The 27940-nt window shown below is 36.8% G+C and overlaps 1 protein-coding gene and 1 pseudogene across 2 annotated transcripts in view; one reads left to right on the plus strand and one right to left on the minus strand.

Annotated features, from left to right (window-relative positions):
- Positions 1 to 2161: 2161 nt before the first annotated feature.
- The window catches only part of Lman1 (lectin, mannose binding 1), a 34708-nt gene continuing 8929 nt past the window's right edge, over positions 2162 to 27940 (minus strand). The window contains exons 6-14 of one of the 2 annotated variants that reach the window (XM_023708199.1): positions 26739 to 26862; positions 25018 to 25076; positions 24452 to 24584; positions 21693 to 21886; positions 21493 to 21563; positions 15872 to 16025; positions 5741 to 5862; positions 5392 to 5454; positions 2183 to 3844 (exon numbers count right to left, since the gene is read on the minus strand). In XM_023708199.1, the coding sequence (XP_023563967.1) occupies positions 5418 to 5454; positions 5741 to 5862; positions 15872 to 16025; positions 21493 to 21563; positions 21693 to 21886; positions 24452 to 24584; positions 25018 to 25076; positions 26739 to 26862 (894 nt within the window). In that variant the 3' untranslated portion in view covers positions 2183 to 3844; positions 5392 to 5417. Of the gene's footprint in view, positions 5455 to 5740; positions 5863 to 15871; positions 16026 to 21492; positions 21564 to 21692; positions 21887 to 24451; positions 24585 to 25017; positions 25077 to 26738; positions 26863 to 27940 lie in introns of both variants that reach the window. The other variant, XM_004647910.2, reaches the window with a different exon arrangement.
- LOC105741210 lies at positions 11908 to 12559 on the plus strand (annotated as a pseudogene).

The following is a 27940-nucleotide window of genomic DNA, read 5'->3' on the forward strand; positions in this document are numbered from 1 at the left end:
ACACACACACACACACACACACACACACAAATCCTAACCTGAGGTGACTATATTAGGAAGTGGGGGCTTTTGAGGCTGACTAGGTTGTAAGGGTAGAATGTTCATGAGTGAGATTTGTGCCATAAACAAGGCAGACCCTTTGTCCTTTTAGCCATGAGGACAAGGGAAAAGACAGCTAGCTAGGAAACAAGCTCTTAGCAGACACCAAATCTCTCAATGATTTAACCTCAGGCTTTGTCTTCCACAACTGTGAGAAATAATTTTTTTGTTTATGAACTGCCTAATAGATGATACTGTATAGCAATCTAAGTGGGTGAAGACATTGCAATTTTTATGTCCATTTTCATAAATTTCTACTTTCCAGTTCTCAGTGTGTAGCCTTTCTCTAGACTACCGTTTTCCTCTGGGAGCAGTGTATCTAGTCTGTCTAAAGGATTCTTCCTCCCATCCATTCTCCATGAAACAGAGACTAATATCTGAAATGCAAATATTCTCTATCTGCTTAAAACATCATAGTCTCTCATTGCATTGTAGATGAAATCCAAGCTCTTTAAAATAGCCTCTAGGGCCCTGGGATTCAACCATTACTATCCTGTTCATTCTCTAGCATAAAAGAAATGTTCACAGGTTCTCGTATAAGTGATACTGGTCCTCAGCTTGGGTTTTTTTCCTGTCACCTCATCTATGTGGAGTAGGTTCTCATGAAGCCAGCCCCCTTTACCTGCTCAGCTCATTGGTATCCACACATGCTTCATGACTTGGTCCTCACACCCACAGGCTTTAGACTCAGGATTCTTCTAATGAGCATCTGTGCATCAATTCTGAGAACTGTCATCTGTACTTCTCCACAGATTTTCCACGATTCTCAACATTCCTTCTAGAACCCCTGCTAGATGTATCTCTGCACTGCCAACTTAGTGCAAATTCTCTGTCTTACTTTGTGTTACATTCTGTACTTTTTCAATTCTAAAAAATCACCTTTTCAGCTATGTCCAAGCTGGTGGCGAAATTTTTCCCCCCCCCCCCCCCCCGTGGTTTGGCTCTTTAGAACTCTAATCGGTCTATTTTTCAGTGTTCCAGTTCTTACAATTTCCAGGCTTTTATAAGCTTCGGTCATTTTAAGTATATGTATTACAGTAGTCTTTGTCATTGTACGATTATCCCAGATTCCTGGACATGTTAAATTTTTTATTTATGTCTACTGTCACTCTTTCACTTTTATTTGGCATATAATTTTTAGAGCACTGGCTGTCTTACGGCTGTTGGCTGTACTTTTGTTGTGGAATTATTGTTAAGAATGCTTTTGTCTGGCCACTTCCTGCATTTCACCAGACCAGAACTAATTTGTAGTTTTGGGCATGGAAAATTCCACACCATACATGCTGTCTGGAAGCTGAAATAGCACAAAGCATAAACCTTCACTTTCTTGCAGGGAATTTTGTCTTCTGCCCATAACACAGGTAAAGAAGCATGTATCTTCTCCAAGTTTTCAGAGTGTAGAGAAAAGGTACTATTCCACTACACTGAACAGGCAACTTACCAGTCTTCCCTTTATCCACTGTCTCAGCTCCAGCTTCTTGTCTTCCCAGGACCAAGGTCATATCTCTTCCCAGCCTGCAGGCTTCCTGCTTTACATTTCCCCATGGCTTCTAACTCACTTATGTACTGAAACCTTATTTGCCTCTTGTGTTTATAGTTGAGGGTCCACTAATTTAGTACACTATTATTTGAAAACACTTTATAAAGACTTTCTCTTACAATGCTAACAATCATATGACACTAAAGGCTACTTTTAGTAAGTGGCAGAACCAACAGTCAAAATCAGATTTGTCTGATCCCAAAGTATTATCATTTGGTTAAATAGTATTTACAAAAAAAAAAAAAAAAAAAAAAAAAAAGATTTTTAAGGTGGCACTAACTAGTAGTAACTAAGAGTTCTACATTCACTAATTTTTTGCTAGTAGTTTTTAAAGGCATACATTATCTTAATTAGTATGTACGTCTCACTACCAGCAAGGCTAAACATTTATTCACTGTCACTTCTACCTCCTATTACTTTTCCTGGAGTAGAATCCACAGGAGGCAGGACAACCAGACACCTAAGGCAGAGTGCAGATCACAGATGAAATCTACCACAAATCAGGGCCCACTTGGAAAATAAGTAGGTGTTTATTATCTGGGATCAATAAAGGAAAAAGCAAACTTACTAAAATATTTCTTTATTTAAGTAAGGTCAATGTTATTTTTTGAATTCCAGCTAGCATCAAATAACAATCAGAAAAAAAACCTGACAAAATATTACCCAATTGAAATTGACAATCAATAGAAAACTTTTTAAAATTTTAAGTAATATCAGAAAAGAAATATATCAAGCAGGCAACATATGAATCCAAAAAGTGGCAAGAGCTGATTTTTCACTAGATCTTATAAAGAAAAAATGCCCAATATAATAATTTGTTCACTATCTCCCCTCAATAATGACATGAAAAGGAAAAGATAATCACATCTTAATATTCACAATTTTTACTTATGTTCTTCACAAAGATTATAACTTTGCAAAGCAGCAATCCTTTATTCAAGTAATTTGTTTCCCCAAGTTATCAAAAAAGTACAGCTGTCTGAGATAAATTGTCACCACAACCATAATCAGGAAAGCACAGCACATTAGCAGGTAGGCTTCACGGTGGGACACCTCATGGCCTGACCATGATCCAAGGATGATTTTGTTAGGCTTAAAAGCTAGCAAACGTACCAAGAGCTAAAAGCAACAACCTGGATTTAGTTAACAGTTGAGAAGGAATCAAGAGTTCTAATTAAGAGGAACAGTACATAAATGGTGAGTATAAAAGAATCAGTGCACATTTGCTAATTTCATTGATAATAAAAATATTACACTATGTTCTTAGCTTTAAAGCCAACAATATTTCTGGGTTTCGTTTGTGTTTCTTTTTCATCCCTGACCTTGGTGGTTCTCAGTCTCTAGTATGCTCTGAGACCTTGGTGGTACTGCTGAACACTGATGCCCTGAAGCCCTGCCATAGTTTTGATGCAAGGGGCTTACAGGGGGCCCAGGACTCTGTATTCTGAACAAGCATCCCATGCCTCAGACGGTCCACAGATCATACTTTGAGAAAACTGATATGTCTTTACTATATAACAAACGTATTGGCTATTCTGTGACTTTAAAGTTTCAAGCTGGATAAATATTCAAATAATTAGAATACAAAATAGGTACATAGTGTTAGTCATTATGTAATTGCATTCTCTTCTTTAAAGCGGCATCATAAACACAATGACTTATATCGAAAATTTAAAATAAATGTTTAGTCCAAGGCACCTGTAAAATACTTGCTGGTGTGAAAGAAGTGAGGAAATTCAATTATACAAGAGTAGAGAAGTGAAAGAATTCTGGCAGTGACATATTTTTCCACTGAAACAAGCTATTCAGTTAATGATTTTGAGGAAAACAACTAATTTCAAATAAAATTAAACATTCTGAATAAACTATTTCACTGAGCGATTTTAAACAAATTAAATTCATTAGTAAAAAAAAAAAGATAAAGATTCATGTTCATGATTTTTCATAATAGCCATCTCCACTTGTCTTAGGAATGATCAGAATAATTGATTCCCCTTGCATTTTAGCCTGAAAAATGTACACTGCATAGGTCTGGTACTCCTTTACTGTTCAGCCACGAGTGGCCATGGACTTTATAATACTGGATTTGGCAGCCTTTTATCTCAAGAGGATTTCCCAAGTGTCATAGTCTATAACTTAAAACATTCTTCTGCAGTTATTAATATTTTTCATGGAACATGAGTAAATTCTGTGATGATGATGTCTCTGAAACATGAATTTCAAAATGTTAACACTACAAAGGAGAAGTGTGAAAGGAGCATTTTATATGCTGAAGTGACTTATTAGTGTATTCTCTCTCAGAGTTCTACGGTAAAAATATAAAAAGCAACATGAGAGTGCACACACAATTTTCATTAGTAATGCCATATGCAAAATTCTTCATCAGATTTTAGGTCACTAGCCCAATTTGTAAATGACATTTGATGTAAAATTAGGAATGCTTGGAAGAATTCAACAGTACTTTTTTGAAACAGTATTATTCTGGGTAATATGACAAATGAAAGACAAGCCAGGAAACGTACATCTATAGAAGCTGTGAGAACAAAAATTAAACTACTTTAAAATGTCATTTATACATGGTTTCTCTAATACCTAGAACTATGTACAAAGACTATAAAATTTTCTTTCCACCTTTACCATTTCATGGTTAAGGGTACTAACAAGTGCTTCACAGCATTCTTAGTTCCAATATTAAAAGGAAGAAGTCAGAAGTATATATGCTATTTTTAAAATTTTCCCTCCAAAAATCTGAAAACTGCTACTTAAACAAGCTCCTTGATTTAAAAGGGTACACAACTAGTTAAAAACCCTTCATTACATGGAACAATATAAATCAGAATGAATGTAGTGGGTAGGTTTTGTGAATTTGAAGTTATCTTCAGGACACAAAATCTGAGCTGAATTACATGTTGGACAAAATGGGAGAGATAAAGTCCTTAAACTAAAAATATTAATAGAAAAATATTTTCACAATATTACCTGACACCAAATTGGAACAAAGACAATAAAAATATGGGCCACCATGAAATACATATATTGCCAGGCAAAGTACCTGATTTTTATGCAAAAAGCAGCTCTTAATTTTCCCCCAAATTTCTTTAAATGTGAAATACAGCATTTCATTAAATATTCTGAAGCCTATTATTTACATCCTAAAGCTCTCAGACAAAATATTCTTTGATTCCAGAGGGAGATGTTTTAAGACCAAAGGACTGCAGGACTGGTCTTACAGTAGGAACCTCTGACCCCTAAAGAGAGACTCTGGTTATGAAATACATGTAACAGGGAGCTCATAATTTGACCTCATATACTGGGAAGCATGAAAGCAAAAGTGTTTATTTTAAATAAAAAAATCTGGGCCAGGGAGATAGCTCAGTAGAATATGCGCTTGCCTGGCAAGTGCAAGGTCCTGAGTTCAATCCCCGGTACTGCAATAAACAAACAAACAAAAAAACTCCAGAAATCTCTAATACAGGAGACTTAGGGTAACACTCACATCTAGGGGGTGTCCCTTGTTTTCTATTATGTAAGATTTTACTTCTTAATATTCTGTTTAGTGATTGCAATCTATGGACTGAAATTTAAACAGGTTTATGTGCTATCAACAAATTTACATGTTGTTTTCCTTTTTTTTAATGTTTATTCTTCCTGAAAGTCAACATTTCAACAGTTTTTATACAAAATTAATAATTTAGACTATGAAGCAATTTAAATACTTAAATTCCCTCAAAAAGCATTTTGTACATACATACATGATTGACACATATGAAAGTGGTGGTCAAAAGAATTTCTTGGCAGCTGCTTCCTGTTGAGTCCTAAAACGAGAAAAATTGAAAGTTCGATTTTTTACTTAGCTTTATTAAAAAAAAAAAAAAGATTGCTTAACATTAAAATATCAAAGCCAAAAAAGAAATATCAAAGCCTTTTGAAATATTACTAAGGTAAGTATATATTCTACACATGAACTCTCAGAATGAACTGAAATAGACTGTAAAACTAATTTCATAGGTATTAGAAGTTCTACTGTGATCATACACTACTTGACAGACTATTTCAAACTGAATGAAGAAAAAATACGATGAATTTCATCAAAAGACTTACCTATACATGATATAACCAATGAATAACACTGTTTGTACCACTACAAATATAACAAAGTGTATCGTAGACAAACATGATGGAAATGGTGGTAGTTCTGGGCATTTCAGTTTTTCATTGGATGGCTACAAGGCAAAAGAACACTGTATTATAATCATTCAAATCAGTAGTTTGGAAAAAAAGACATATATATATATATATATATATGAAACTTTATAAAAATCATGATTTACTATACAAGCAGGTACTTCCATTTATGTTCTTGAAAATATTTTCGATTTCATCTTTCACATTTTTTTGGCTGGCTCGGGCTGCCTTAAGGATGGGTCTCGTGCAGCATGGAGTTGGGGATTAAACTGTGGTCCCTTATGCCTGTCTTGAGATTGCCCAAGCAGGTGCTTTTTTTGCATTTTAGAGAAGGTTCTACAGGGTGTTCAGGGTTTCACTGTGTAAATTGGACTCATAGTGATCCGCCTGTTTACAGCCTCCCAAGAGCTGGGAATACAGGCGCGTGCCACAACACCCAGTCTCAATAGCTGTCTCAGCGGGTCCCAGGGATGGGGCTGGCAGGCAGGCCTAGGGATTGAACCCCTGGCCCCTGTGCCTGCTTGCAGGTGCTTTAATCTGCTGAGCTAATCTTTTACATTTTTAACTTAAAAACTTTTTTTTTTAAAGAGTAGCTGAGGGTCTGGGAGATGGCTCAGTAGAATAAGCACTTGCCTGGCAAGCACAAAGGCCTGAGTTCAATCCCCAGTTCCACAAAACAAACAAACAAACAAACAAACAAAAAAAAAAAAACAGTAGTTGACATGGAAAGTCTTTCTCTTTGTCCTTCTCCAGTCACTAGGTTACTGTTATCTGGTTCCTATCTTCCTTATCAATCATAATTTTAATGTCTTTGATGATTCTAGACTTTAGGGTTATCATAGATCATCCCCCCCCCGCCCCCTGTACATTTTCTGTTTATACTTCCTGTACTGCTGTATTCCCAGTGCCAAAAGTATTCCAGGTAAGTTACCTTGCAATGAATTATTTGATAAAATAAGGCTTTTTCTAAGTCTCTATCCTCTCTAATCTAACAGCATTCAACAGTACTGCCTAGTGTTCTCAAAAATGCTTCCCTTCCTATTTCCATAAGTATTCCTTTTAGCTTATGTAGCTAATTAAATATAAGGCAAAAAGATTTCAAGGTATACAGAAATAAGGTCTTTAAGATTGGTTGTTCTTAATATGGTTACATCTATCTAGGCAAAGTTCTTTTATATATATGTAATGTATTTGTCAAAGCATCAAGTTGGCCACTGAACCAATGGCAAAACTGGAGAAAAATAATCTCAAACAAAACTGAGATAATAATATTTTAGAAGCTGGGCATGGTGGGACATGCCTGTAATCCTAGTACTTGAGAGACTGAGGCAGGTGGGTTACCATGAGTTTGAGCCAGCCTGAAGTACACAGTGAGACTCTGTCTCAAAAAGACAAAAAACCCAAAAAACAAAAAAACCAAAACCTTTAGAAATGTCATAGTAAGAAAACTATTGAGACAGCCATGTTTGAAAAAAGGGGGGGGGCGGGGAGATGGCTCAGTAGAATAAGCGCTTGCCCCTAGTACAAGAGCCTGAGTTCAATCCCTGGTTCTGCCAAACAAACAAACAAACAAAAAAGAATAGAAATATAGTTTTAAAAGGCAATGTGTAACACCCACAGCCTAACGAGAACATCACAAAGAGAAAACTATTCTCTAAACTGATAAAACTATGAGACATCTACTTTAACCAATCTTCAAACTTTAACACAAGAACACAAAAATAATGAGAAAACAAGGCATAAAATACCACCAAAAGTTCATAATCTCCCCCCAATTTTTTTTTTTTTTTTTTTTGGTACTGGGAATCAAACTCAGCACCTCGTGCTTGGCAGGCAGGCACTGTACTGCTGAGCTATATTCACAGTCCTACTTCCCCAAAACTGATTCCATAGATCTTTCAAAAAATTAAAAAAGAAGTAATGGTTAAGACAATACATGACATCAAGAAGACACAAATAAACAGCTGAATAAGTTAGTAAAATGATCAATGTGCTTAAAGAAGATACAAACAGTTGAGTAAATTAAGGAGAAAATAATACGCAACATGAAAGACCACTCTGGTAAAGAAATAATGGATTCTAAGACTGGGTGTGGTGGCACACACCTGTAATCCCAGCCATTGGGAAGGTAAAAACAGGATGATCACTGAGTCCAACGTGTGTAGTGAGACCCTGTACTAAATACATAAAAAAAGAAATAATGGATTCTGAAAAATAATCAAATAGAAACCATTCTCAGTCATATAAAAAACCCAACTGAAGAAATATATATAATGAATCAGCAGAAAGAGTACTGGAACTTGGAGATAAAGGTAGACAATATTAGAACATTCAGTCAACGGTAATGGAAAAAAGAATGAGAACAAAAAGACCCATGAGCTCGTAGACAATTTTAAGAGTACAAATTTAAGAATAATTGGTCTTCAAAATTAGAGAAAAAGGAGGGCCGCAAAGAAAGCCAACATTTTGGCCTTAGCCTTCCAAGGTCAATTAAGACTCAGGACATATGAGAACTTGTACTGTAACATCATGTAACTTGGCAGTGTCCCAAATTTTCTGATCAAGGAGATTATGGGGCCAAAGAGGAAAGTGATCAATGATGTAGAGTGTGCCTAAGGAGAGTCACATGGAGAGAAAACATTCTCTCAGGCTTTCACAGAGAGCACATTGGCCAAGCAATGGCTGTGACACATCCACATGGCTGACACTGACAGAGGTTCTACAATCTGAAGTACAGGATCTCAGGATAAACCCTGAGGGGATTTCACTGATCTTATCAGACCTAAAAGCTACAACTCTTGTTGTATAGGTCCTGCTTTACCTTGATCTTGACCATCCAGCAGAAAAGTATAAAAAAGAAATATAAGAAGTAAAGCCATGCTGTTATGTTGAGCTGTGGGGGACTCAGGTCAACAATTTCTGACATTGCCAGTCAAGCGGAAGACCCAATACTATTATGGGCTACTGAACTCTTTTAGAATATTTTGCTGAGTTTACACACCTATAATATTTAAGAGATAGAACTTAACAAAAAAAGGGGATACAGATGAATGTCCATTTTGTATCTGTGTATTCAAAGTGGTTAGGATAGATATACAGTTATATTCTCTTAATGAATAGAGATTTTTTCTAATGGTGTTTGTAAATAGGATATCAAGTCTGCATCTTAACCACTAGGAAAAATGTATGCAATGTGTTAATTATTGAAACTGTCCTACCAATTTGATTTGCAACTGTCTCATTGCTATTTGTTTCTCAATAAAATTATGAAAAAAAAAAGAATGATTGGTCTTGATGAGTGTATGGAAGTACTGGCAAATGGCACAGAAAACATTGAAACCATAGCAAAATAAGCTTCAAAGTCTGGGCGATGAGATGAATACCCAATACTGGAGACATCTGTGATTCTCAAATAGTTATGGCCAGAAAAGAACATCTCCGTGCATAACACAGACAAACTGCCAAAAAATTCAGAACAAAATATTAAAAGCTGATAGAACTACAAAATCACTTAAAACCCATCAGAAAAACAACAGATTTTTAATTAGAAACCCTACAGGTCAAGAGGGCCTAGAATGATCTATTTTGAACTGTTACAATAACTGCCAATCTACTATATCTTACAAGACTATCCTTCAAAAACCAAAGGATAAATGAATACTTTCTAAGATAAGGGTAAACTGAAGAAGCTAATGACTACTAAGTCAGCAATGCAGGAAGAACTTAAGTGAATTCTAAACACAGAGGAAGAGGACAATCACATCCATGAGATCAAGGCACAGAATAAGTCTCAATGGGAGAATATATATAAATAAATGAAACTAGGGAACGAATCAAGCACTAGAACAACAACAACAAAAACATGACTAGAATAAATACCTACCTTTTAATTGATTCTCCAATAAAAGACATGACTGAATCAAAAGATGTGACACAACTCTATACTTCTTACAAAAAAACCCCCCAAAACAAACAAACAAAAAAACTAAAAACACTTCCTCTGCAAAGACCTACATTCTGAAAGTGAAAGGATGAAAAATGATACTCCAAGGAATTGGAGCCCAAAAGTTAGCAATAGTAGCTTACTTATATCTGACAAAGCAGATGTCAAACTGAAATCATAAAAAAAAAAAAAAAAAAAAGATGGCCGTTACATATTGGTAAAGGGACAATTTACCAAGAAGAGTAACGATTGTAAATATATATGTGTCAAACATTACTGCACCCAATTTCATAAACATTACTTAATATTATGGATCAGAAAGATCCCAACACAATAACAGTGAATGAGTTCAACACACCAGTCTCAGAATCAGACCTACCAGACACCTGCCCCTGCAAATAATCAATAAAGAAACAACAAAGTCAAATTACATTGTTGAACAAATGGACCACACACTTCTACAGAGTACTTGATCTAAGAAGAACAGAAAACACAATTTTTTCAGCAGCCCATGGAACTTCTTCCAAAATAGGACATATATTAGGTCATAAATGTTTAAAAGAAATCCTGAAATAATCTCATGCATCCTATCAGATCACAATGAACGAAAAACTAAAACAGAAGAAACTGAAAACTAGGCAAACCTACGGAGCTTAAATAATAATTTTTGAATGATTAAAAGGCCATTAAAGATACCGAAGAAGAAACTTTAAAATTCCTAGAATCAAGTGATAATGGGCTTTCATGTACTAAAAAATTTTTTTCAAAAAATTTAAAAAGACAGAAATACAATAGTAGAATCTGTACGACACAAAGAAAGCAGCCTTAAGAGAGAAATGGATAGCTGTGAAAGCCTGTATCAGAAAAAAAAGCAGTTCCAAATAACTTAATGATACATCCTAAGGACCTAGAAAAAACAAGAACAAAAAAGAACAAACCAAACCCAAGTAGAGAAGGAAGAATAATAAAGATCAGAGCAGAAACAGATGAAGTAGAGACTACAAAGACAAGAAAAAGGATCTGTGAATCAAAGAGCTTGTTCTTTGACAAAGTAAATGAATTTGTTAAGCCCTTAGCCAAACTTGCCAAAAAATGAGAGTAGATCCAAACTGATAAAATTATAGATAAAAAAGGCGAGACCACAAAAAATATATATCCCCCAAATTGGAGAATCTAAAAGAAATTATAAATTCTTAGACACATATGACCCTCAAAATTGAATAAGAATTATAAACAAATCAATAAGCAATAAGACTGAAGCAATATAACCCTCCTAAATGAAGAAAGGCCCTTTTCTGAGAAAAAGACATTTATTTATTTATTTATTTATTTATTTATTTATGGAACCGGGTTTGAACTCAGGCCCTTGTGCTTGCCAGGGAAGCACTTATTCCACTGAGCCATCACCCCGGCCCGAGAAAAAGACTTTTAAAAAGAACTAACAGCGATGTTTCTCACTCTTTTCCAGGAAATAGAAGGGGAAGGAATGCTTCCAAATTCTTCTATGAAGCCTAATTACTCTGACAGCAAACCAGTAAAAAACCTCACAGAAACTGTAGACCAATATCCTCGATGAACACAATGAATTCAATACAATTCTTGCAAAGAGAATTCAGCAACACATTAAAAAGATCATATAGCATGACCAAGTTTGTTTCATCCCAATGTACAGATAATGTTAAAGAAAAAAAAGGCACACAAAAACAAAAGCCCCATGATTATCTCAACAGTTGCAGAAAAATGCTTCAGCAAAATTCAACGTTCTTTCACATTAAAAACCCTGGAGAAAATACTATACAGGGATCTTTCCTTCAATTGACAAAAGCTGTATGTACATAAAAGCCTACAAACAATATCATCTATTGACAGGGAATCATTGAAAGCATTCCTTTAAAATGTGGAGTGAGACAAGGGTGTCCCCTCTTGCCATTTCTGTTCAATACAGTGCTTAAAAATTTAGTGTAATTAGGCAAAATAAATAAATAAATGAAAATAAAAGGAATACAAACAGGAAAAAAAGAAGTCAAATTAACCTTATTTGCAAGCAATATAATCCTTTTCATAGAAGACTTTAAAAACCTCACCCTGCCAAAAAACAAAACCTCACCCAGCTTTTCCAGTTTCCTCAGCACAAGGAATCATGAGCAGCAAAGTCTCCCGTGACACCTTGTACGAGGCAGAGCATGAGGTCCTCCACGGTACCAGCAAAAGCGCTGGAAGTTTTTAGAGACTGTGGAGTTGCAGACCAGCTTAAAGAATTATGACCCTCTGAAGAACACGTGCTTCTTGGGCAACATTAGGCTGAAGCCCACACCCACCCCAAGTTCTCTGTGTGTGTCCTGGGGGGCCAGCAGCACTGCAATGAGGCCAAGGCCATGGATATCCCCCACATGGACAATGAGGCACTGAAGAAGCTCAACAACAATAAGAAGCTGGTTAAAAAGCTGGCCAAGAAGTATGATGCCTTTCTGGCCTTGGAGTCTGTGATCAAGCAGATCCCACAAATCCTGGGACCCAGCCTCAATAAAGCTGGCAAGTTCCCTTCCCTGCTGACCCACAATGAAAACATGGTGGCCAAAGTTGATGAAGTGAAGTCCACGATCAAGTTCCAGATGAAGAAGGTCCTGTGTCTGGCTTTGGCTATTGGTCATATGAAGATGACAGATGACGAGCTTGTGTATATCATCCACCTGGCTGCCAACTTCCTGGTGTCACTGCTCAAGAAGAATTGACAGAAAATCCAGGCCCTATACATCAAGAGCACCATGGGCAAGCCCCAGCGCCTGTATTAGTGCACATTCTAATAAATGTTAGTGCCACCAAAAACAAAACAAAACAAAACCAAAAACAAAAAAACTTTACTCAGAAGATTCTGAAATCTGATAAATTCAGTAAAGTGGAAGGATATGAAAACAACCCACAAAAAGTACTAACTTTCCCATATACCAACAATAAACCTTCTGAGAAGGAAATCAGGAAGGCAGTATTCCATTTACAACAGCTATACCCACAGTTTAAAGGAGGAGGTTTTTTTGGCTCATGTTTCAGTCTACAGTCAACTGATTACAAGCCAATATGGCATGGCAGAGGCACATGGCAGACAGCTGAGGAGAGCTGCTCAGGCGCAGCAGACAAGAGATCAGGGGAGGAGTGGAAGGGCGATAAACGCTTCCAGGCCACACCTGAGGGACCTACCTTTTCCAGTCAGAGCCTACCTCCTTACAGCACATCAGCTATAGATTCTGATACACCAATCACCTTCTACAAGCCTCTCCTATGAGCTCATGAGACTTTTGGCAGACATCTAGATAAAAACCATAATACTAGGCATCAACCTAACCAAGGTGAAAGACATCTAAATGAAAATTGTAGAATACTGAACAAAGTAACTGAAGATACCAGAAAATGGAAAGACGTGCTTATTTATGAATTGGCAGGACCAATATTGTCAAAATGGCCATATTACCAGAAATGACTGACAGATTCAATGCAGTCCCCAGTATAATACTAAGAACATTCTCATAAACTAGGAAAAATAATCCTAAATATTTATAAAAGCACACAAGACCTAGAATAGCCAAAGCAATCCTGAGTAAAAGCAACAAAACTAAAGGTGTCATATTATCTGTCACAGTAACAGAAACAACAGTACTGGCATAAAAATAGACATACAGACCAATGGAACAGAAAATGCAAGAACAAGTCCATGCAGTTATAATCGTCTGCTTTTAACAAGGGGGACAGAAAGATATACTAGAGAAAAGATAGTGGTTTCAAGAAATGGTGCTGGGAAAACTAGACAACCACATGGAAAACACTGAAACTAGATCCTGTCTCTTACCCTGCACTAACATCTGATCAAAATGAATTAAAGACCTCAATGTCAGACTTAAAACTTTTCAAATACTGGGACAAAACATAGAAGCACAAACACTGCCATAGGCAGAGACAAAGACTTCCTGAATAGGACCACAATCTTACAGGAAATAAATAAAGAACAAATCAGTATATATCAAATTCAAATGAGACTCTACTTACTTTGTATAGCAAAGTAACAATCAACAGAGGAACAGAAAACCTAGAGAACTGAAGATAATCTTTGCTAGCTACTCTTCTAATTGAAGATTAATATCCAGACTACACAAAAAAAAATTTAAAAACATGAAAAACATTAACAACAAAACAAACAGCCCAATCAATCAGTGAGCAAGCAGGGCCAGGTGTAGTAGAGCACATCTGCAATCCTACTCAGGAGGCTGAGGCAGAGAATGGCTCCAAGTTCAAGGCCAGCCTGGGCTATAAGGAAAACAGGGGTGGGGAACACACAAGATGTACACATAAACTGAATAAAAAGTTCTTAAAAAGAGAAATACAAATGGCCAGTAAATGAAGAAATGTTCACCATCCTTAGCCAACAGGAAAATGCAAATCAAACTATGCTGAGATTCCATCCCTCTCCAGTCAAAATGGCTATTACAAAGAATAAAAAAACAATGAATGCTCATGATGATGCATGGCAAAAGAAACTCTTACGTCACTGGTGAGAATGTAAGCTAGGACAATCACTGTAAAAGTCTGAAGATCCCTCAAAAAACTAAAATAGACCATTTCATCTAGTGATTCCACATTTATAGTCTCAAAAGAATTAAAGACAGTATACAACTGGAATATATGCGTTCCTATATTTATAGTAGTGCAACTCACAACAGCTTAGCAGCGGGAACAGTCTAGATGGCCACAGATGGTTAAAGAATATGCAAGATTATGAAATCATGTCACTTGCAGGAAAACAGAACTGGAGACCATTATGTTAAACATGTTAAAACAAACCAATCTCAGAGTTTAAAATCACATGCTTTTTCTTAAGTGAGAAATCTCAAAAATAAATACAGTACAGGACAGCGAAGTTGAAGGCAGCTAGAGGATTAGGGAGAGGGAGAAGAAAAAGAAGAGGGTGTAATGGAGATGAAAATAGTCAAAATGCTACACCTATGTACCAATATACTATCACAAATATTACTATTCTATACTACCAATATGTAACAGTAAAATAATAAAAAATACAAAGGAATGGAGGCACAACTCAGTGGTATAGCACTCATGTGTTCAGGTGCCAACATTTCAATCAATCAATAAATAAATGGCGGGCTAGGGAGATAGTTCAGTAGAATAAGCAATTGCCTGCCAAGTGCAGGGTCCTGAGTTCAATCCTTGGTACAACAACAACAAAAAAAAATAAATAATAAAATATGCAAATAAATGGCAGTGTCCAAAAATATTAAGGAAAAAAAATTAGAAATTCATGAGTTACATTTTTTCCCTATTACTTACTAGTTCATGATCTTAAGAAAGTCGATTTATTATTAATATTAATCTAACAAATTTCCTAAAGAATATCAAAGGTTAAAAAAGGTTTTTAAGAACATAAGGCCTCATGTAAAATATAAAGGATCACTCAATAAATTTTGACAAAACAACTAGCATAACAAAACCACCCCCCAATCCAATGCAATCTAAACCAAACCAAACCAAGCACATAAAACTTGAATGATGGTCAGCAAAGCTAAAAAGACAGCAAGAAAGTATCAGATCAGAACCCTGGAGAAAAATATGCAAATAAAACACACTTCATAAAATCTGGATCAGAGAAAACATTAAAATGGGAATCAAGGGTTGACGAGAGCTCAGCAGACTAAAGAGCCTGCTTAGGCAAGCTTAGGTAAGCACAGGGACCACAATTCAATTCCTGTTCCCACATGCAGCACCAGCCCTGCCCGTTTTGACAAAAAAATAAAATAATAAAAAGGGAATCAAAATATTTTTATTGAATGATAATATAAATCCTCCATATAAAACTCCTACACCATGCTTCTTTGCCCCTTAGGGATTACTTGCCATGAGAACTGCTATTCCATCTTAAACAACTAGGAAACAAAAACATGTGCAACATATGGAACAATTCTATTACATTGAACATTAAAAATGAGCACTAGCAGTAACTAAAGTGTTAAAATTATTTACAGTACTGCACAACAAAGTCACATATGGGTTCTTCCTTTTCTAAATGCTATGATAACTGGAAAAGGAGGAGGAAATGAAGTTACCATATTTCGTTGCACTAAGTTATCTATGTCCCTCTTCACTATGTGCAGGTGCTCCTTGATATCCATGAAGTGCTGTGTTGTTTCATACACACCTCCTGCAGAGCCTGGGTGCTGTATCCCACTCACCAGTCTGATAGTTTCACTCATGGAATTTCTGAAACAGAAAATCCATTTATTTATTTGTTTGTTTATTTATTTATGGCAGAACCAGGGATTGAACTCAGACCCTAGCACTTGCTAGGGAAGTGCTTATTCCACTGAGCCATCTCCCCGGCCCCAAGAAAATCCCTTTTTATAACATCACTATAAAAGTTTTTTTCAGCCACATATTTCAAATAGTTATACCATTTTATGCCCAACATATAAGATCATTAAAAAAGTAAAGAACTATTTAAATATTTTTTCAAAATTGAAAAATAATTTGCAAAACTGCAATTTAACATAATGCTTTTATTTTTTATTAATGTCACCTAAAAGTAACCACATAATCTACTAAAATATGGCTATACTACTGTAATATGTATTAAAACCATCAATGTAAATGGATATTGAGTAACATAATGGATTGACACTTTTAATGAAATTACTAGAAGTTTTTCCAGGTATTCAATATGGTATAGTAAAGGATTAACTCAGCAGACATGGGTTGTCCAAACCCTGTGGATTCCAAAGGTTTTCAGGACTGGCCCTTGACTACAGTTTAGGCAAACACTGTGATTTGCTAAGATTTCTGTGTCTGTTTGCCTGGGGCCTTTTTGAGAGACTACTTCTTCAGACTGCAGACTGTACTTAAGGTCATTCTCAGTGTTGTGACTGACAGCTAAGAGGAACCTTAAACACCAAGACTTGGGTGAGTTTCCTTGGTACCTAGGACTCTGTGCATGCTGTAATATATTGTTGGGAAAATGAAGTATAGGTAGCCCGTGACTTATGGCTTGGAAGCACAGTATGCTGTAGAGTATTTATTATTCTCCTGACTGACTGGAATCTGTAGTTGGATGACATTGCCCAGCATTGCAAGACATCATAGATCACATATTTTAGCCTAGGAAAACAGCAAAATTTAAAACTGGAATTATGGTTTCTACTGAATGTATACTGCTTTTACATCAAATAAAGTTGAAAAATTCTCAGGCTGAACCATGCTAGGGTGGGGATCATTGATACTATCGATAAGACCAGTTGGAGAAGACAACTGGAAGCTCACTTCTGGTCTTTCCTCCACTCCACTATGTACCATGATCTTAGCTGATTTGACTCTCTTTCTGCTGTAATAAATCATAAGCATAACAACAGTAACTTTTCTGAGTTCTGTGCATACTACTGGCAAATCACGGACTCTAAGATATCCTGAGAGCTGCAAAAACAAATGAAATTGTGTGTGCTTTTTTCTGTAGTTCTCTCAGATAGCTCACATGCACAGACCTAGTATCGCAATTGGAAGCCAATTGAAGTATCAATTCATTCCAAATACTTCATGAAGGAAAAACATTGTTTGGTGTACTGAGGTACAGAGGACAGTGTCTGTCCAGTGTGATACCTTTTTGAAGGGTAATTCTGATCGTATACAGCATTTTATCTTTCATTGACTTAGAATGTAAAGCTACTCATTAGATATAAAATAAAGAGCTCTAATACTGAAATGTGACCTTTAAATATGAGTCTGCAGCCATAGCTCAGCAGAGTAAGTGACTGTCTAGCAAGCACGAGGTCCCAAGTTTGATCCCTGGTACAAAAAAGAAAGTCTGTAAGCTGATTACAAATGTAAAAAGAAAATAGATATTTTCTTTAATAATGGCAAAAATATAACAGGCTTATTAATAAAGAAATAAGAATTTTAATTTTTACCCAAGAATACTAAAGTAGCTCAACTAAAGGTAAATTATTCATTATACTATGAATTATCTTCAAGGCTGGGGACTTTTGTGAGGTGATAAAATAAGACTGGACCATGTGCATCACTGTTGAAAGCTGACTGATGGGTGTGCAGAGGTTCACTGTACTGTTCCTTCTGCTTCTGAGTATGTTTGAAAACAGCTATAAAAAGTCTTCTAAAATCTGTGAGGTTGAGACTGGGCATGGTGGCACATGCCTGTAATCCCAGCTCTTGGGAGGCTGTGAAAAGGAGGATCACTACAAGTCTGATCTAGTAGTGAGACCCTGAACACTCAGTAGACCCTTCCCTAAATTTAAAAAAAAAAAATCTGTGAAATTGCTGGATGTGGTGGTACATGCTTATAATCCCAGCACTCAGGAGGCTGAGGCAGGAGGATCAACATGAATTCAAGGCCAGATTAACACAATGATCTGAAGGCCAGCCTGAACTACATAATGAGACCCTGTTTCAAAAAAACAAATCAAATCCTAAGGTTCTCTGTAATTGGGCAGCTGTTTACCTCTCGGACACACTACTCTCTTCCATTTGTCTTAGCTCTCAGCACTTCCTACTAATACTCTTCATCCTTAGCCTCTGGCTTCGTGCTGCTCTTTAGTCATACTTCCTTCCTCTTTATCTGGTCTAGAGTAAAGCTCAGCTCAAAGGTGTCCCTTCCTTTACAATTCTCTTTCTGGGATCCTTCTTGGATTCAAAGGCAAGCACGACCTTTTGACCTCTTGACCTTACTATTCTGTATCTGCACATGGGATTAGCATCAGCTCTTGGTTGATCTCTGATTTCTTACCAGCGCCTTCAATAATTATAGTTCGATCTGAATGAATAAATAGAGAGCTATCTCACTTATCTCCTTGGAGTGAAATTTAGTTTAAAAAGGATTTCTTTGGAAGAAAATGGGAGACTTAAAATCTTAGAGTTAATTAGAAATTACACAATTTGGGCTGGTGAGATGGCTCAGTGGTCTAAAGCACCTACTTAGAACAAGCTTAGCAAAGTGACCACGGTTCAATCCCCCAGCACCACATGCCAGCCAGCCCCGCCCCCTGGTGGACTGAGCTGGCCCCACACACACACACACACACACACACACACACACACACTAAATAAAATTAAAAAAAGAAATTAAAAAAAAATTACACAATTATGTCAGACTGAATATTAGGTGGTGTTTTTTTAAGACAGGATTTCATCATGTAGTGATAAAATTGGTTTGTCTCAAACTAGGGCAATCCTCCTGCCTTAGCCTTGAGTGTTGGGATTAAAGGCACTGCAGGCATTGCAAGCATGCACAACCCACACCTAATGCCCCCAAGTTTAAATATTAAAAATTATATTTGAGGGGCTGGGGAGATCTGATAGCTCACAGCTCACTGCCTGGCAAGCACAAGGACCCAGGTTTGGCCCCCAGTACCCCAGTACTGCATGCCATGCCAGCCCCACCAAAATCAGATGAGGTGTCACATACCTGTAATCCCAGCACTAGGGAGGCTGAGGCAGGAGGATCACTAGAGAGTGAGTTGTATAGTAAGACCCGATACCAAATAAATAAATAAATAAATAAATTTGACTTATGTTATGGTTTGTGTCTAGGTGTCGCCCCAAAGCCTCATGTAGTTTTGGGGTGGCTTCTGGAGCTTGAGATTGATTACCGTGGGTGTGGTTGCTGCACCTGCCCTGGGGCAGGTAATCTGCATTACAATGTAAGGTGGGAAGAGAAGCTAGCTGCTTGAGCTACTGGTACCCCTCCCTTGTGCTTTTGCTCTTTACTGCCACCATGAAATGTTGTTGTCTGCCACGTGCTGCTCTGCGTTAGACCCAGATGAGTATGGACTGAAACCTCCAGTAACTGTGAGCTAAATAAACTTTTCCTTCCTTCGACTTGGGTGTTGGGTATTTGTCCCAGCAACAACAAAAGAGTAACTAAGACAACTTACATGAAAAAGTCTGTATATATAAATATCTTAAGTGATTTTTGAATCAGCTCATGTGTTGATTAAAATTATAAGCTGACACAGTATCTGTCCTAGGCTTTCCTTGCCCTGCCTGCCTTGTTGGTTGGTTTTGGAATGTGGAAATCTCAGAATGTAAATTGACATAATATCTGTCCTAGGCTCTCCTTGTCCTATCCTTCTGGGCCAAACGGAAACTCCCTGCTTTTTTCTGGTCACAGCGTGAAGCCCTAGGGCTAATAATTGCTGTGGCACTCACAGGGCAAGATATAACCTGCTATAAAGGTATAGCACCTGAGGAAACTCCTGTTCTTTTTTTTTTTTTTTTTTTTGAAACTCCTGTTCTTGGCCTTTTCCTCATCCTTACAAGAATGTTTTGATCTTCCTAGCCCACCCTAGTCTAGTCACCATTACCATTCCTGGCAACACCCACTGCCCTGTAACCATTGTTCCTGACATAGATGTAATGAATAACTACCAAAGGTCTGGTACCTTTTGGACTTTTGTTCCTAGAGAGAAACTGGTGGTCCCAGATCCTGCTATGCACCCCTCCACTTCATCTCTTGCTCTTTCTTTCCTTTCCCACAGTGTGCCATAACCCAGGCAGGAGACTGGAACCCACTGCAGGGGGTCTCCAATATCTAGCACCATGGAAAAGGTCGCTAATGGAATCTAGTTTTTTTGTTTTACTAAAATGTCAATTAATGATTACATTTTAATATATATTACCTAAAATACCAGGGCTAAAACCATCCAGTTAAAATAACTGTCTTATATATCTGAATGTAAGAATTTGCCTCTCAGAAGCATAAACCTGTTTAGTTGCAAAAATCTTTTGTCATATACAGACTGAATCTCTTACTGGGCATATAGGTGAACTGTGGTAGACTAAATATTTAGTTTAGGGACTAGATCAAATGGAAAAAGGGCTGGATAGAACTTTAAAGAAAATCAGTTTTTAAAGGGTAAGAGAAGAAAGAGAGCTAAGTGAAGAACATGAACAGAAGCAGAGACCAAAGAACATTAACAATGAAAGGTACGCTACAAATCCTGACAGGAATGAGGTAGGGTTATTATCAGCTGAGACCATGCTCTATAGTATTAGCATATGGAAACATGACATTTTTGGCTTGTTTTCTATTTTCTAGGTATTGAGAAATGTTCATCTGCAGAAGTGAATTATGCTTATTAGAAATTTATCATTCAACATTCCAAACAATGCCTGCTGATTTTTTAAATCTAGTCCCAGGACACAAGATGAGAATGAAAAAGAGGTCATCAAAATAATTCCTTCAAAATGGTTTCATCAAAAGAAAAGAATCTTCTGGGGCTAGGATAAAGCTCTGTGACACAAGGGTATGCTTGGCAAGAGCAAGGTCTTGAGTTCGATTCCCAGTACCAAAAAAAAAAAAAAAAAAAGAATCTTTTGCCTCAAATTTACTACGCTACAAGGCTAACTATGCTTATTTCCACATTATTTTTTAGAAGTATCTCATATCATTCCTATTTTCTAAATATTTCTGGCTTAGTCAAGTAACTATGGCTAATTCACATTTTTTTTATAAGATGCTAAACCATTTTCCAGCTTAAAGCAATTAAAAATTTTAGATATCTGAAGTTTCTAAATATAAGCTTGTGTACTTATATTCGCTCATTTAGAAAATAGATCTAGAACATGATTTTTACCATGAAGGAGTCTTTTCACAATAAGTACACACACAGCTTTCTTTAGGATACAGGTATCACGTAACACTGGCACATCCCTTGTAGGTACTTACTTCATTTCATTTACTTGTCTCAGAATCTCATGCTGAGTTTTCACAACAGTGTCTAGTTCCTGCTGAGAGATCTGGAGGAAAGAAGGGTAACAGTCAACTTTTAATAGGCTGCACTCGGAGGGACCACGGAGCACACCAGCATTTGCTTGGCCCTCCATCAACGGCTAACCAGGGCACAGCTGTAGATTTTGAAAGCTCACCTGCCCGGAGTGGCCTGGGATCCCTGCTCCTCTTTTAGAGACCTCCTCTGTCAAGGAGGAAACATATCTTCTCTGTTCATCGAGAATCATATCTAACTGTCGGTTCAGCTGCTTGATTTCAAGATGAATACGATTCTGTCCTTCAAAGATTTGTCTCAGCTCACGATCTCCTACACTCTCAAATATATCATCAGCTGAAAAGTAATAATTCCACATTGAGATTATTAGAATCATCTAGACCTATGTGGTGTTTGAAATACCATAACTGACCAAAACGCCAACATCTACCAAAATTAGAACATTACCAGTAGTGGAACAGGCTGCCGAATAGTAAATGTTCAGGTAAATAATCTAATCATGACTAAATCATTACTGGTTTTGCCATCCTTAAAAGATAAACACTTACAGATTAATGTATCTAAAGGTTCTTAAGGATAAAACTCAGAAGGTGAAGGTGAAGAAAGAAATGAAATGGTGAATGCCCCAGCCATTTACAAGTTTCAGAGTCGGAAGCACTGAAGTGTTACAGATAAGGCTTATCATTTGCATCACAAGTAATTCAATTTTTAGTAGTAACTGCAAATTCCATTAGTTAGATGAGATCAGTCGCATTCAGGGTGGGATGGCCATAGACGTAGTAGTTCAAGTGGCATGGATTGCTGTTTATAACCGTGAGTTATTATTCATACCTTTCTATGAGCAATATTAAAGCCGCTTGCCCATGTCATTGTTTTTGGTTTGTCAAATCAGTTTTATATATACAGTATCTATATTTTTTTCACTATGGAAGTTATATATTATTACAACAAAGTACAAAATAGATGAATTCATTTCTAATTTTAATACTTATTCAAGAACAAGAAATAATTATTGGGTACTGGGAACTAAAACTACTGAGGTGAACAATTGTGAGCATTCTGTTTTAGTTCATTTTATAAAGTGGTGCATTAGTTTATTTTTATTTTTATTTTTTAATGAATTTAGGACAGAGTCTACAGGGTCTCACTACATCAGACTCTTAGTGATTCTCCTGTTTGCAGCCTCCCACACTGGGATTACAGGTATGCCACCACGCCCAGTCTCAATCCCTCTCAGCACGCCCGGAGGCAGGGGCAGGGCCAGCACGGCAAGCCAGGGATCAAACTCCCGGCTACTGTGTTCTTGCATTATTTTTATATTTTTGTGTTTTGTAGCTATACTTTATTATTATTACTCTTTTTTTTTCTGCATTTTAGGGAAGGGTCTATAGGGTGTTCAGGGTCTCACTACTAGATCAGACTCTTAGTGATTCTCCTGTGTACAGCCTCCCAAGTACTGGGATTATAGGCATGCGCTACCACACCCAATCTCAATTGCCATCTCAGTGCGCCCTGGGGGCAGAACACCCACCCCTACTTGCATGTAGCTATAATTTTAATAAACAATTTTACATCCCCCCCAAAAAAGTAAACGAACAACTCATTTTGAATCTTTTCACTTAAAATTATCTTCCCTTTCACACATACTGTGTGATTCTATCTGTATGACTAGGCAAAACTCATCTAGGGTAATAAAATTAAAATGTGATGAGTTCTAGGGTGAGGGACTTTGACGTGGAGGTGGCACAAGGAACTTCCTGGGTTACAATATCCCACATGTTGCTGTGGAGGCTGTCCACATTTATTAAAATTCACCAACTGCACTCTTCACATACTGCAACTAGCTTCAGGATATATTCATAAATCGTATGTCATGATGTTTATAACAAATTCAAGAAAAGATATTTAGATCTCATTTTTCCTTCATTAACTCTGAATCATACTGTTGATCACTGCAAAAACTCCAGACCAGCATTCAAATGCTAGTAACAGGCTATATTAAGTACAGCCTGATCATTTATTTATTTATTTATTTATTTTTGGCAGAATCGGGGATTGAACTCAGGTTCTTGTGCTTGACAAGGAAGCGCTTACTCTACTGAGCCATCTCCCTGGCCCCCAGCCTGATCATTTATGCTGATGGAGAACCCAAATAATAAAATCAGGAGATACTATGACATCATTCTACTTGATCTTTATATTCTACATTGCTATGATGCTTGAAATCTTAATTCTATTAGCTTAGTCTAGCAATTTTAAATTTTTAATTGTTAAAGTTCAGGATAGCAGGCCTGCCATGCCAGCTCCACCCCTGGGGTGTGCTGAGATGGCAATTGAGACTGGGTGTGGTAGTGCCTGCTTGTAATCACAGCTCTTGGGAAGCTATATACAGGTGGATCACTACAAGTCCTATCTAGTAGTGAGACCCTGAACACCGAGTAGACTTGTTCCTAAAATACAAAAAAAAAAAAAAAAAAAAAAAAAAGTCCAGGATAGGATTCTATTAGTAGCAAGGATTCTACTAGAGACTGCTTCATATTACTACAATAGTTTTGGCAGTTTTCAAGTATTATCTCTACGTCACTAAGATATAAATGTGTCATGGAGACATAAGCCTTGTATGATTTTACTCAGCAAATATGACTAGGGAAACACTGTTGTGGCTTGTTTACAGTTTAGAAAACAAAAAAATAAAATCCATGACCTACACTATTCACAACCACAATATCCTTACTCATGACACTAAGGCACACTCTCATTTTGAAGATCTTTAGATCCTTAGGGACTAAAGATCTGTTACTTGTTTCCAGAAATGATTTAGAACATGCCAGGTCAGAAAAGAGAGATGAGACAGGTACCAGAGACATCAGAAGTCAATATGCCAGCTTCATAATAGCTCACCAGGCTGCCCCTGGAGGTCAGGATGATCCTTCTGGAATTCTTCTTTTTTCTTATCCAATTCTTGTTGATAGTGCTCGAACTCCTCCTGATACTTTTCTTTTTCTTTTTCTGAAATTTCTTTATCTGGAGTAGGCTATTTTAAAATTTAAGAATAGATCACAAAAAAAGACAATCAGTGAAATAGCTCAATATATATTTTTTTCTTATGTTCCTCATTACTAGTTGAAAGGTTAATATTACATTCTTACTGATCTGGGTGAGTAACAGTGAATAAACTGCAGCCAATGTACTCTTGCTACTAATGGTAACAAAAACAACAATAGCAACCACTATCCTTTGCTGTAAGTACATCGTCTCACTCAGTCCTCACAGCAGCAAGAGCTATCCAGGACTGACATCTGTCTCATCAATGAAGAAATGACACACTAGAAGTTCAGTAATTTGTACAAGACCAGACAATAGTAATGAGTGAAAAAAAGATCCAAACTTAGGTCAGTCTTCCTAAGTCTTCATTCACAAGGCAATACCACTAGAAATAGACTTTAGAAAAACAAGTGTGTACTCACTGGCTCTTTTCCAGGCTCAGTCAATTGGAAAGTCAGAAAAGAGAGAACATCATGGTCATCTACAAATAAAAAAGAAGTCTGAAAAGGTTCCATAAGAGATTATTTTGGTAACTGTGAATTTATAATTATTGCTCTAAAACTATAATAAGAATTAGCTCTAATTTGTTAAATGAGTAGTGGAACTCTGTAAGTTTAGAGATAAAAACTGATCTGAAAGATTTACATTTTAATTTATATTTACTTTCTTAAATCCTTTTCTTTTTGTAGTACCAGGGATTGACTCAGGACCTTGCGCTTGCCAGGCAGGTGCTTATTCTACTGAGCCATCTCCCCAGCCCCTACTTTCTTCAATCCTAACACAACATTTAGCAGTATTTAATTTATAACAGATGCTTAATAAATGCCTGACAAAGAAAACGAACAAACAAATGGTTAAAATTAGTCCAAACACCCACTCTTGGAAGGAAGACCCCATATTTCTCCCAAGTCTCACTCATGCTAATGGCTCATCAAGTGAGATAAATCTTGTTTCTGTATTTCCTGTACCTATATGACTATGAAACTTACTCATGGCATATTATTACTTTTTGTCTTTCCTATTGTTTTTCTCATTTGGAAGACATTAATAGTTTTATTTAATTTTACCTAAAAATCAAAAATATCAAATGAATTTCAAGCTGTTTAAGCAGACCAATGTTCATAACACTGAACTAAAATACCAGTCTTGCCTAGTTTTATCCAAAGAGCAAGACTAATTTTAAGTGTACAGCAATTTAAGGTGCACAGTAATTTTAAGTGTACACTCTTATAGAGATCCAGAGAAACACAGAGATTAAACAAAAAACTATAATCCTGTAGGACTGAGTAACTTGAGGAGAAATCACGTGGTATAAAAGGGCAAGAATCTGAAATCTTCCTGGGGCTGAACGTCACCTGTCATGTGACCTCCAAGACTCCTTTTATCTAAGATTTGGCAGACTCATCTAAAAATAGGGAAATACCACCTCTCTCTTCCCTCATTTTCTGGGTTGCACAGAACATGTATTTGAAAATACTTAAACTATAATGTACCATATAAACACAAAATCATATTAATGTGGAATAACTTCGTTCATCACTATAGGCAGAAAAAACAGTAACTCTGTTTAGTTTAAAATCAGATCCTCAATGCTGAGCATGGTGGCACATGACTATAATCGCAGCACAAGGGAGGCTGAGGCAGGAGGATCCTTGTGAGTTCGAGATCAGCCTGGGCTACAAAGTGAGCTCAAGGCTAGCCTGAACTGCCTAGCAAGACTCTGTCTCAAAAAGACACTAATTTAAAAAAAAAAAAAAAAAAAAAAATCCTCAAATAACATTTCCTGAGGTTGCAAAATTAATTTACATGTGATGTGACAACTCAGAAGTCCTAAACTACTTGACATTAAATGTTTCATCATTTCAATTTTAAGTATGTCTCTCCTATAAAATAACATCCAAACTGAGGTTCTAATTTACATATTTGCATGTAGCTCCAGCCAGGTGTATACCTACAGAACAGTAGAAGTACAGAATTGGCAGTCCCAACTGAGCAAGAGATTGGTTTAGGAGTGGACTATGGAATCTTTGTTCCAGTTCTCTTTAAAGGTAAAATGTAAACGTGTCTATATATCCTCAAAATATATTATTACCAATAAAACTCAAGGCACAGACTAGCAATATGAAAACATAGCACAATTTACCTGCAAGACCTCCCGTTGCAGCAGATATTCCAAAATGCCCTTGTGCAGGAATAATCATATTTTCTATTTTGGCACAAAATTCATAATCATTTTTATCAGGTGTAAAGCCATTATTGATCATTACCTAGAAAGACATACTATAGTTATAGCTTTTGCAAACGTCTGTGTAAAATGAATTTCAGTTTCTTAGTTATATGACCAATAATACCCAATCTTGCTTTCACTATGGTCAGGGAGATTTTACATAAACCTCATTTAATTTCATTACTCAATAAAATATCTCACTTGAAATTTTTTGCCTACTATGTGTCAGAGATTGAGGAAGGGAAAATTCAATTATTTCCCATAAAAACCTTTCCAAAATCAAATATGGTTTATCCTCGCTTGAGAAGACTTAGGGAACCATAATTACCCTCTCTGCAGGAGGTGCATTTGAATTTATGATCTTGATTTCTTAATAGAATCTTGGAATTCTGAGAGCACAAAAATCTGCATGATGCATGAATATTCTTCTCATTATCCTAGACAAGCTGTGGTTCACTTCTTCAATACCTTCCATTTTATTTTTTTAATACCTTCCATTTCTAAGAACCCAATCACTACTTACTCTATGACTCCTCGAGATACAAAGCGGATGAAAAAGGAACAAGTGCATAGTCCCAGAGAGATTTCATCACTACTGGTATAGTCAAAGTTGATAGTTAACATTAAGTCAGATGGCTGAAATGTAGAATCAGATTTTCAGCGAAAAATAAAATATCCATCAAGATTAATCTCTATACAATGTAGGATGGAAACTAATTTCTAAAGATCACCTGAAACTTTGTTAACTAATATTAATTTGTTTCTTTGGACTAGAGATGCTCTCATTTCAGTTTACATCATTTATACCTGATGCTCCTCTGTAGAGTCAAGTCATAACAACTAGTAGGACAACTGCCTGTAAGGGTTAAGAAAATGCTTAGGGGATCCCAAGATATCTCAGTGGACTGAGGGCCTGTGTAGGCAAGTACAGGGACCAGAGTTTGATCCCTGACACCACATGCTGCGCAAGACCTGCCCCTGGGTACACGGAGCCGGCCACAGAGACCAAACATGGTGGCCCACGCCTATAATCCCAGTGCTGGGGAGGCTGAAAACAAGAGGGATCACCACAAGTCTGAGCAGCATAGTGAGACCCTGTACCAAAAAAAAAAAAAAAA

The sequence above is a fragment of the Octodon degus genome, unplaced genomic scaffold, assembly GCF_000260255.1.
Source record: "Octodon degus isolate 3935 unplaced genomic scaffold, OctDeg1.0 scaffold00339, whole genome shotgun sequence".
Classification (NCBI taxonomy): Eukaryota; Metazoa; Chordata; class Mammalia; order Rodentia; family Octodontidae; genus Octodon; species Octodon degus.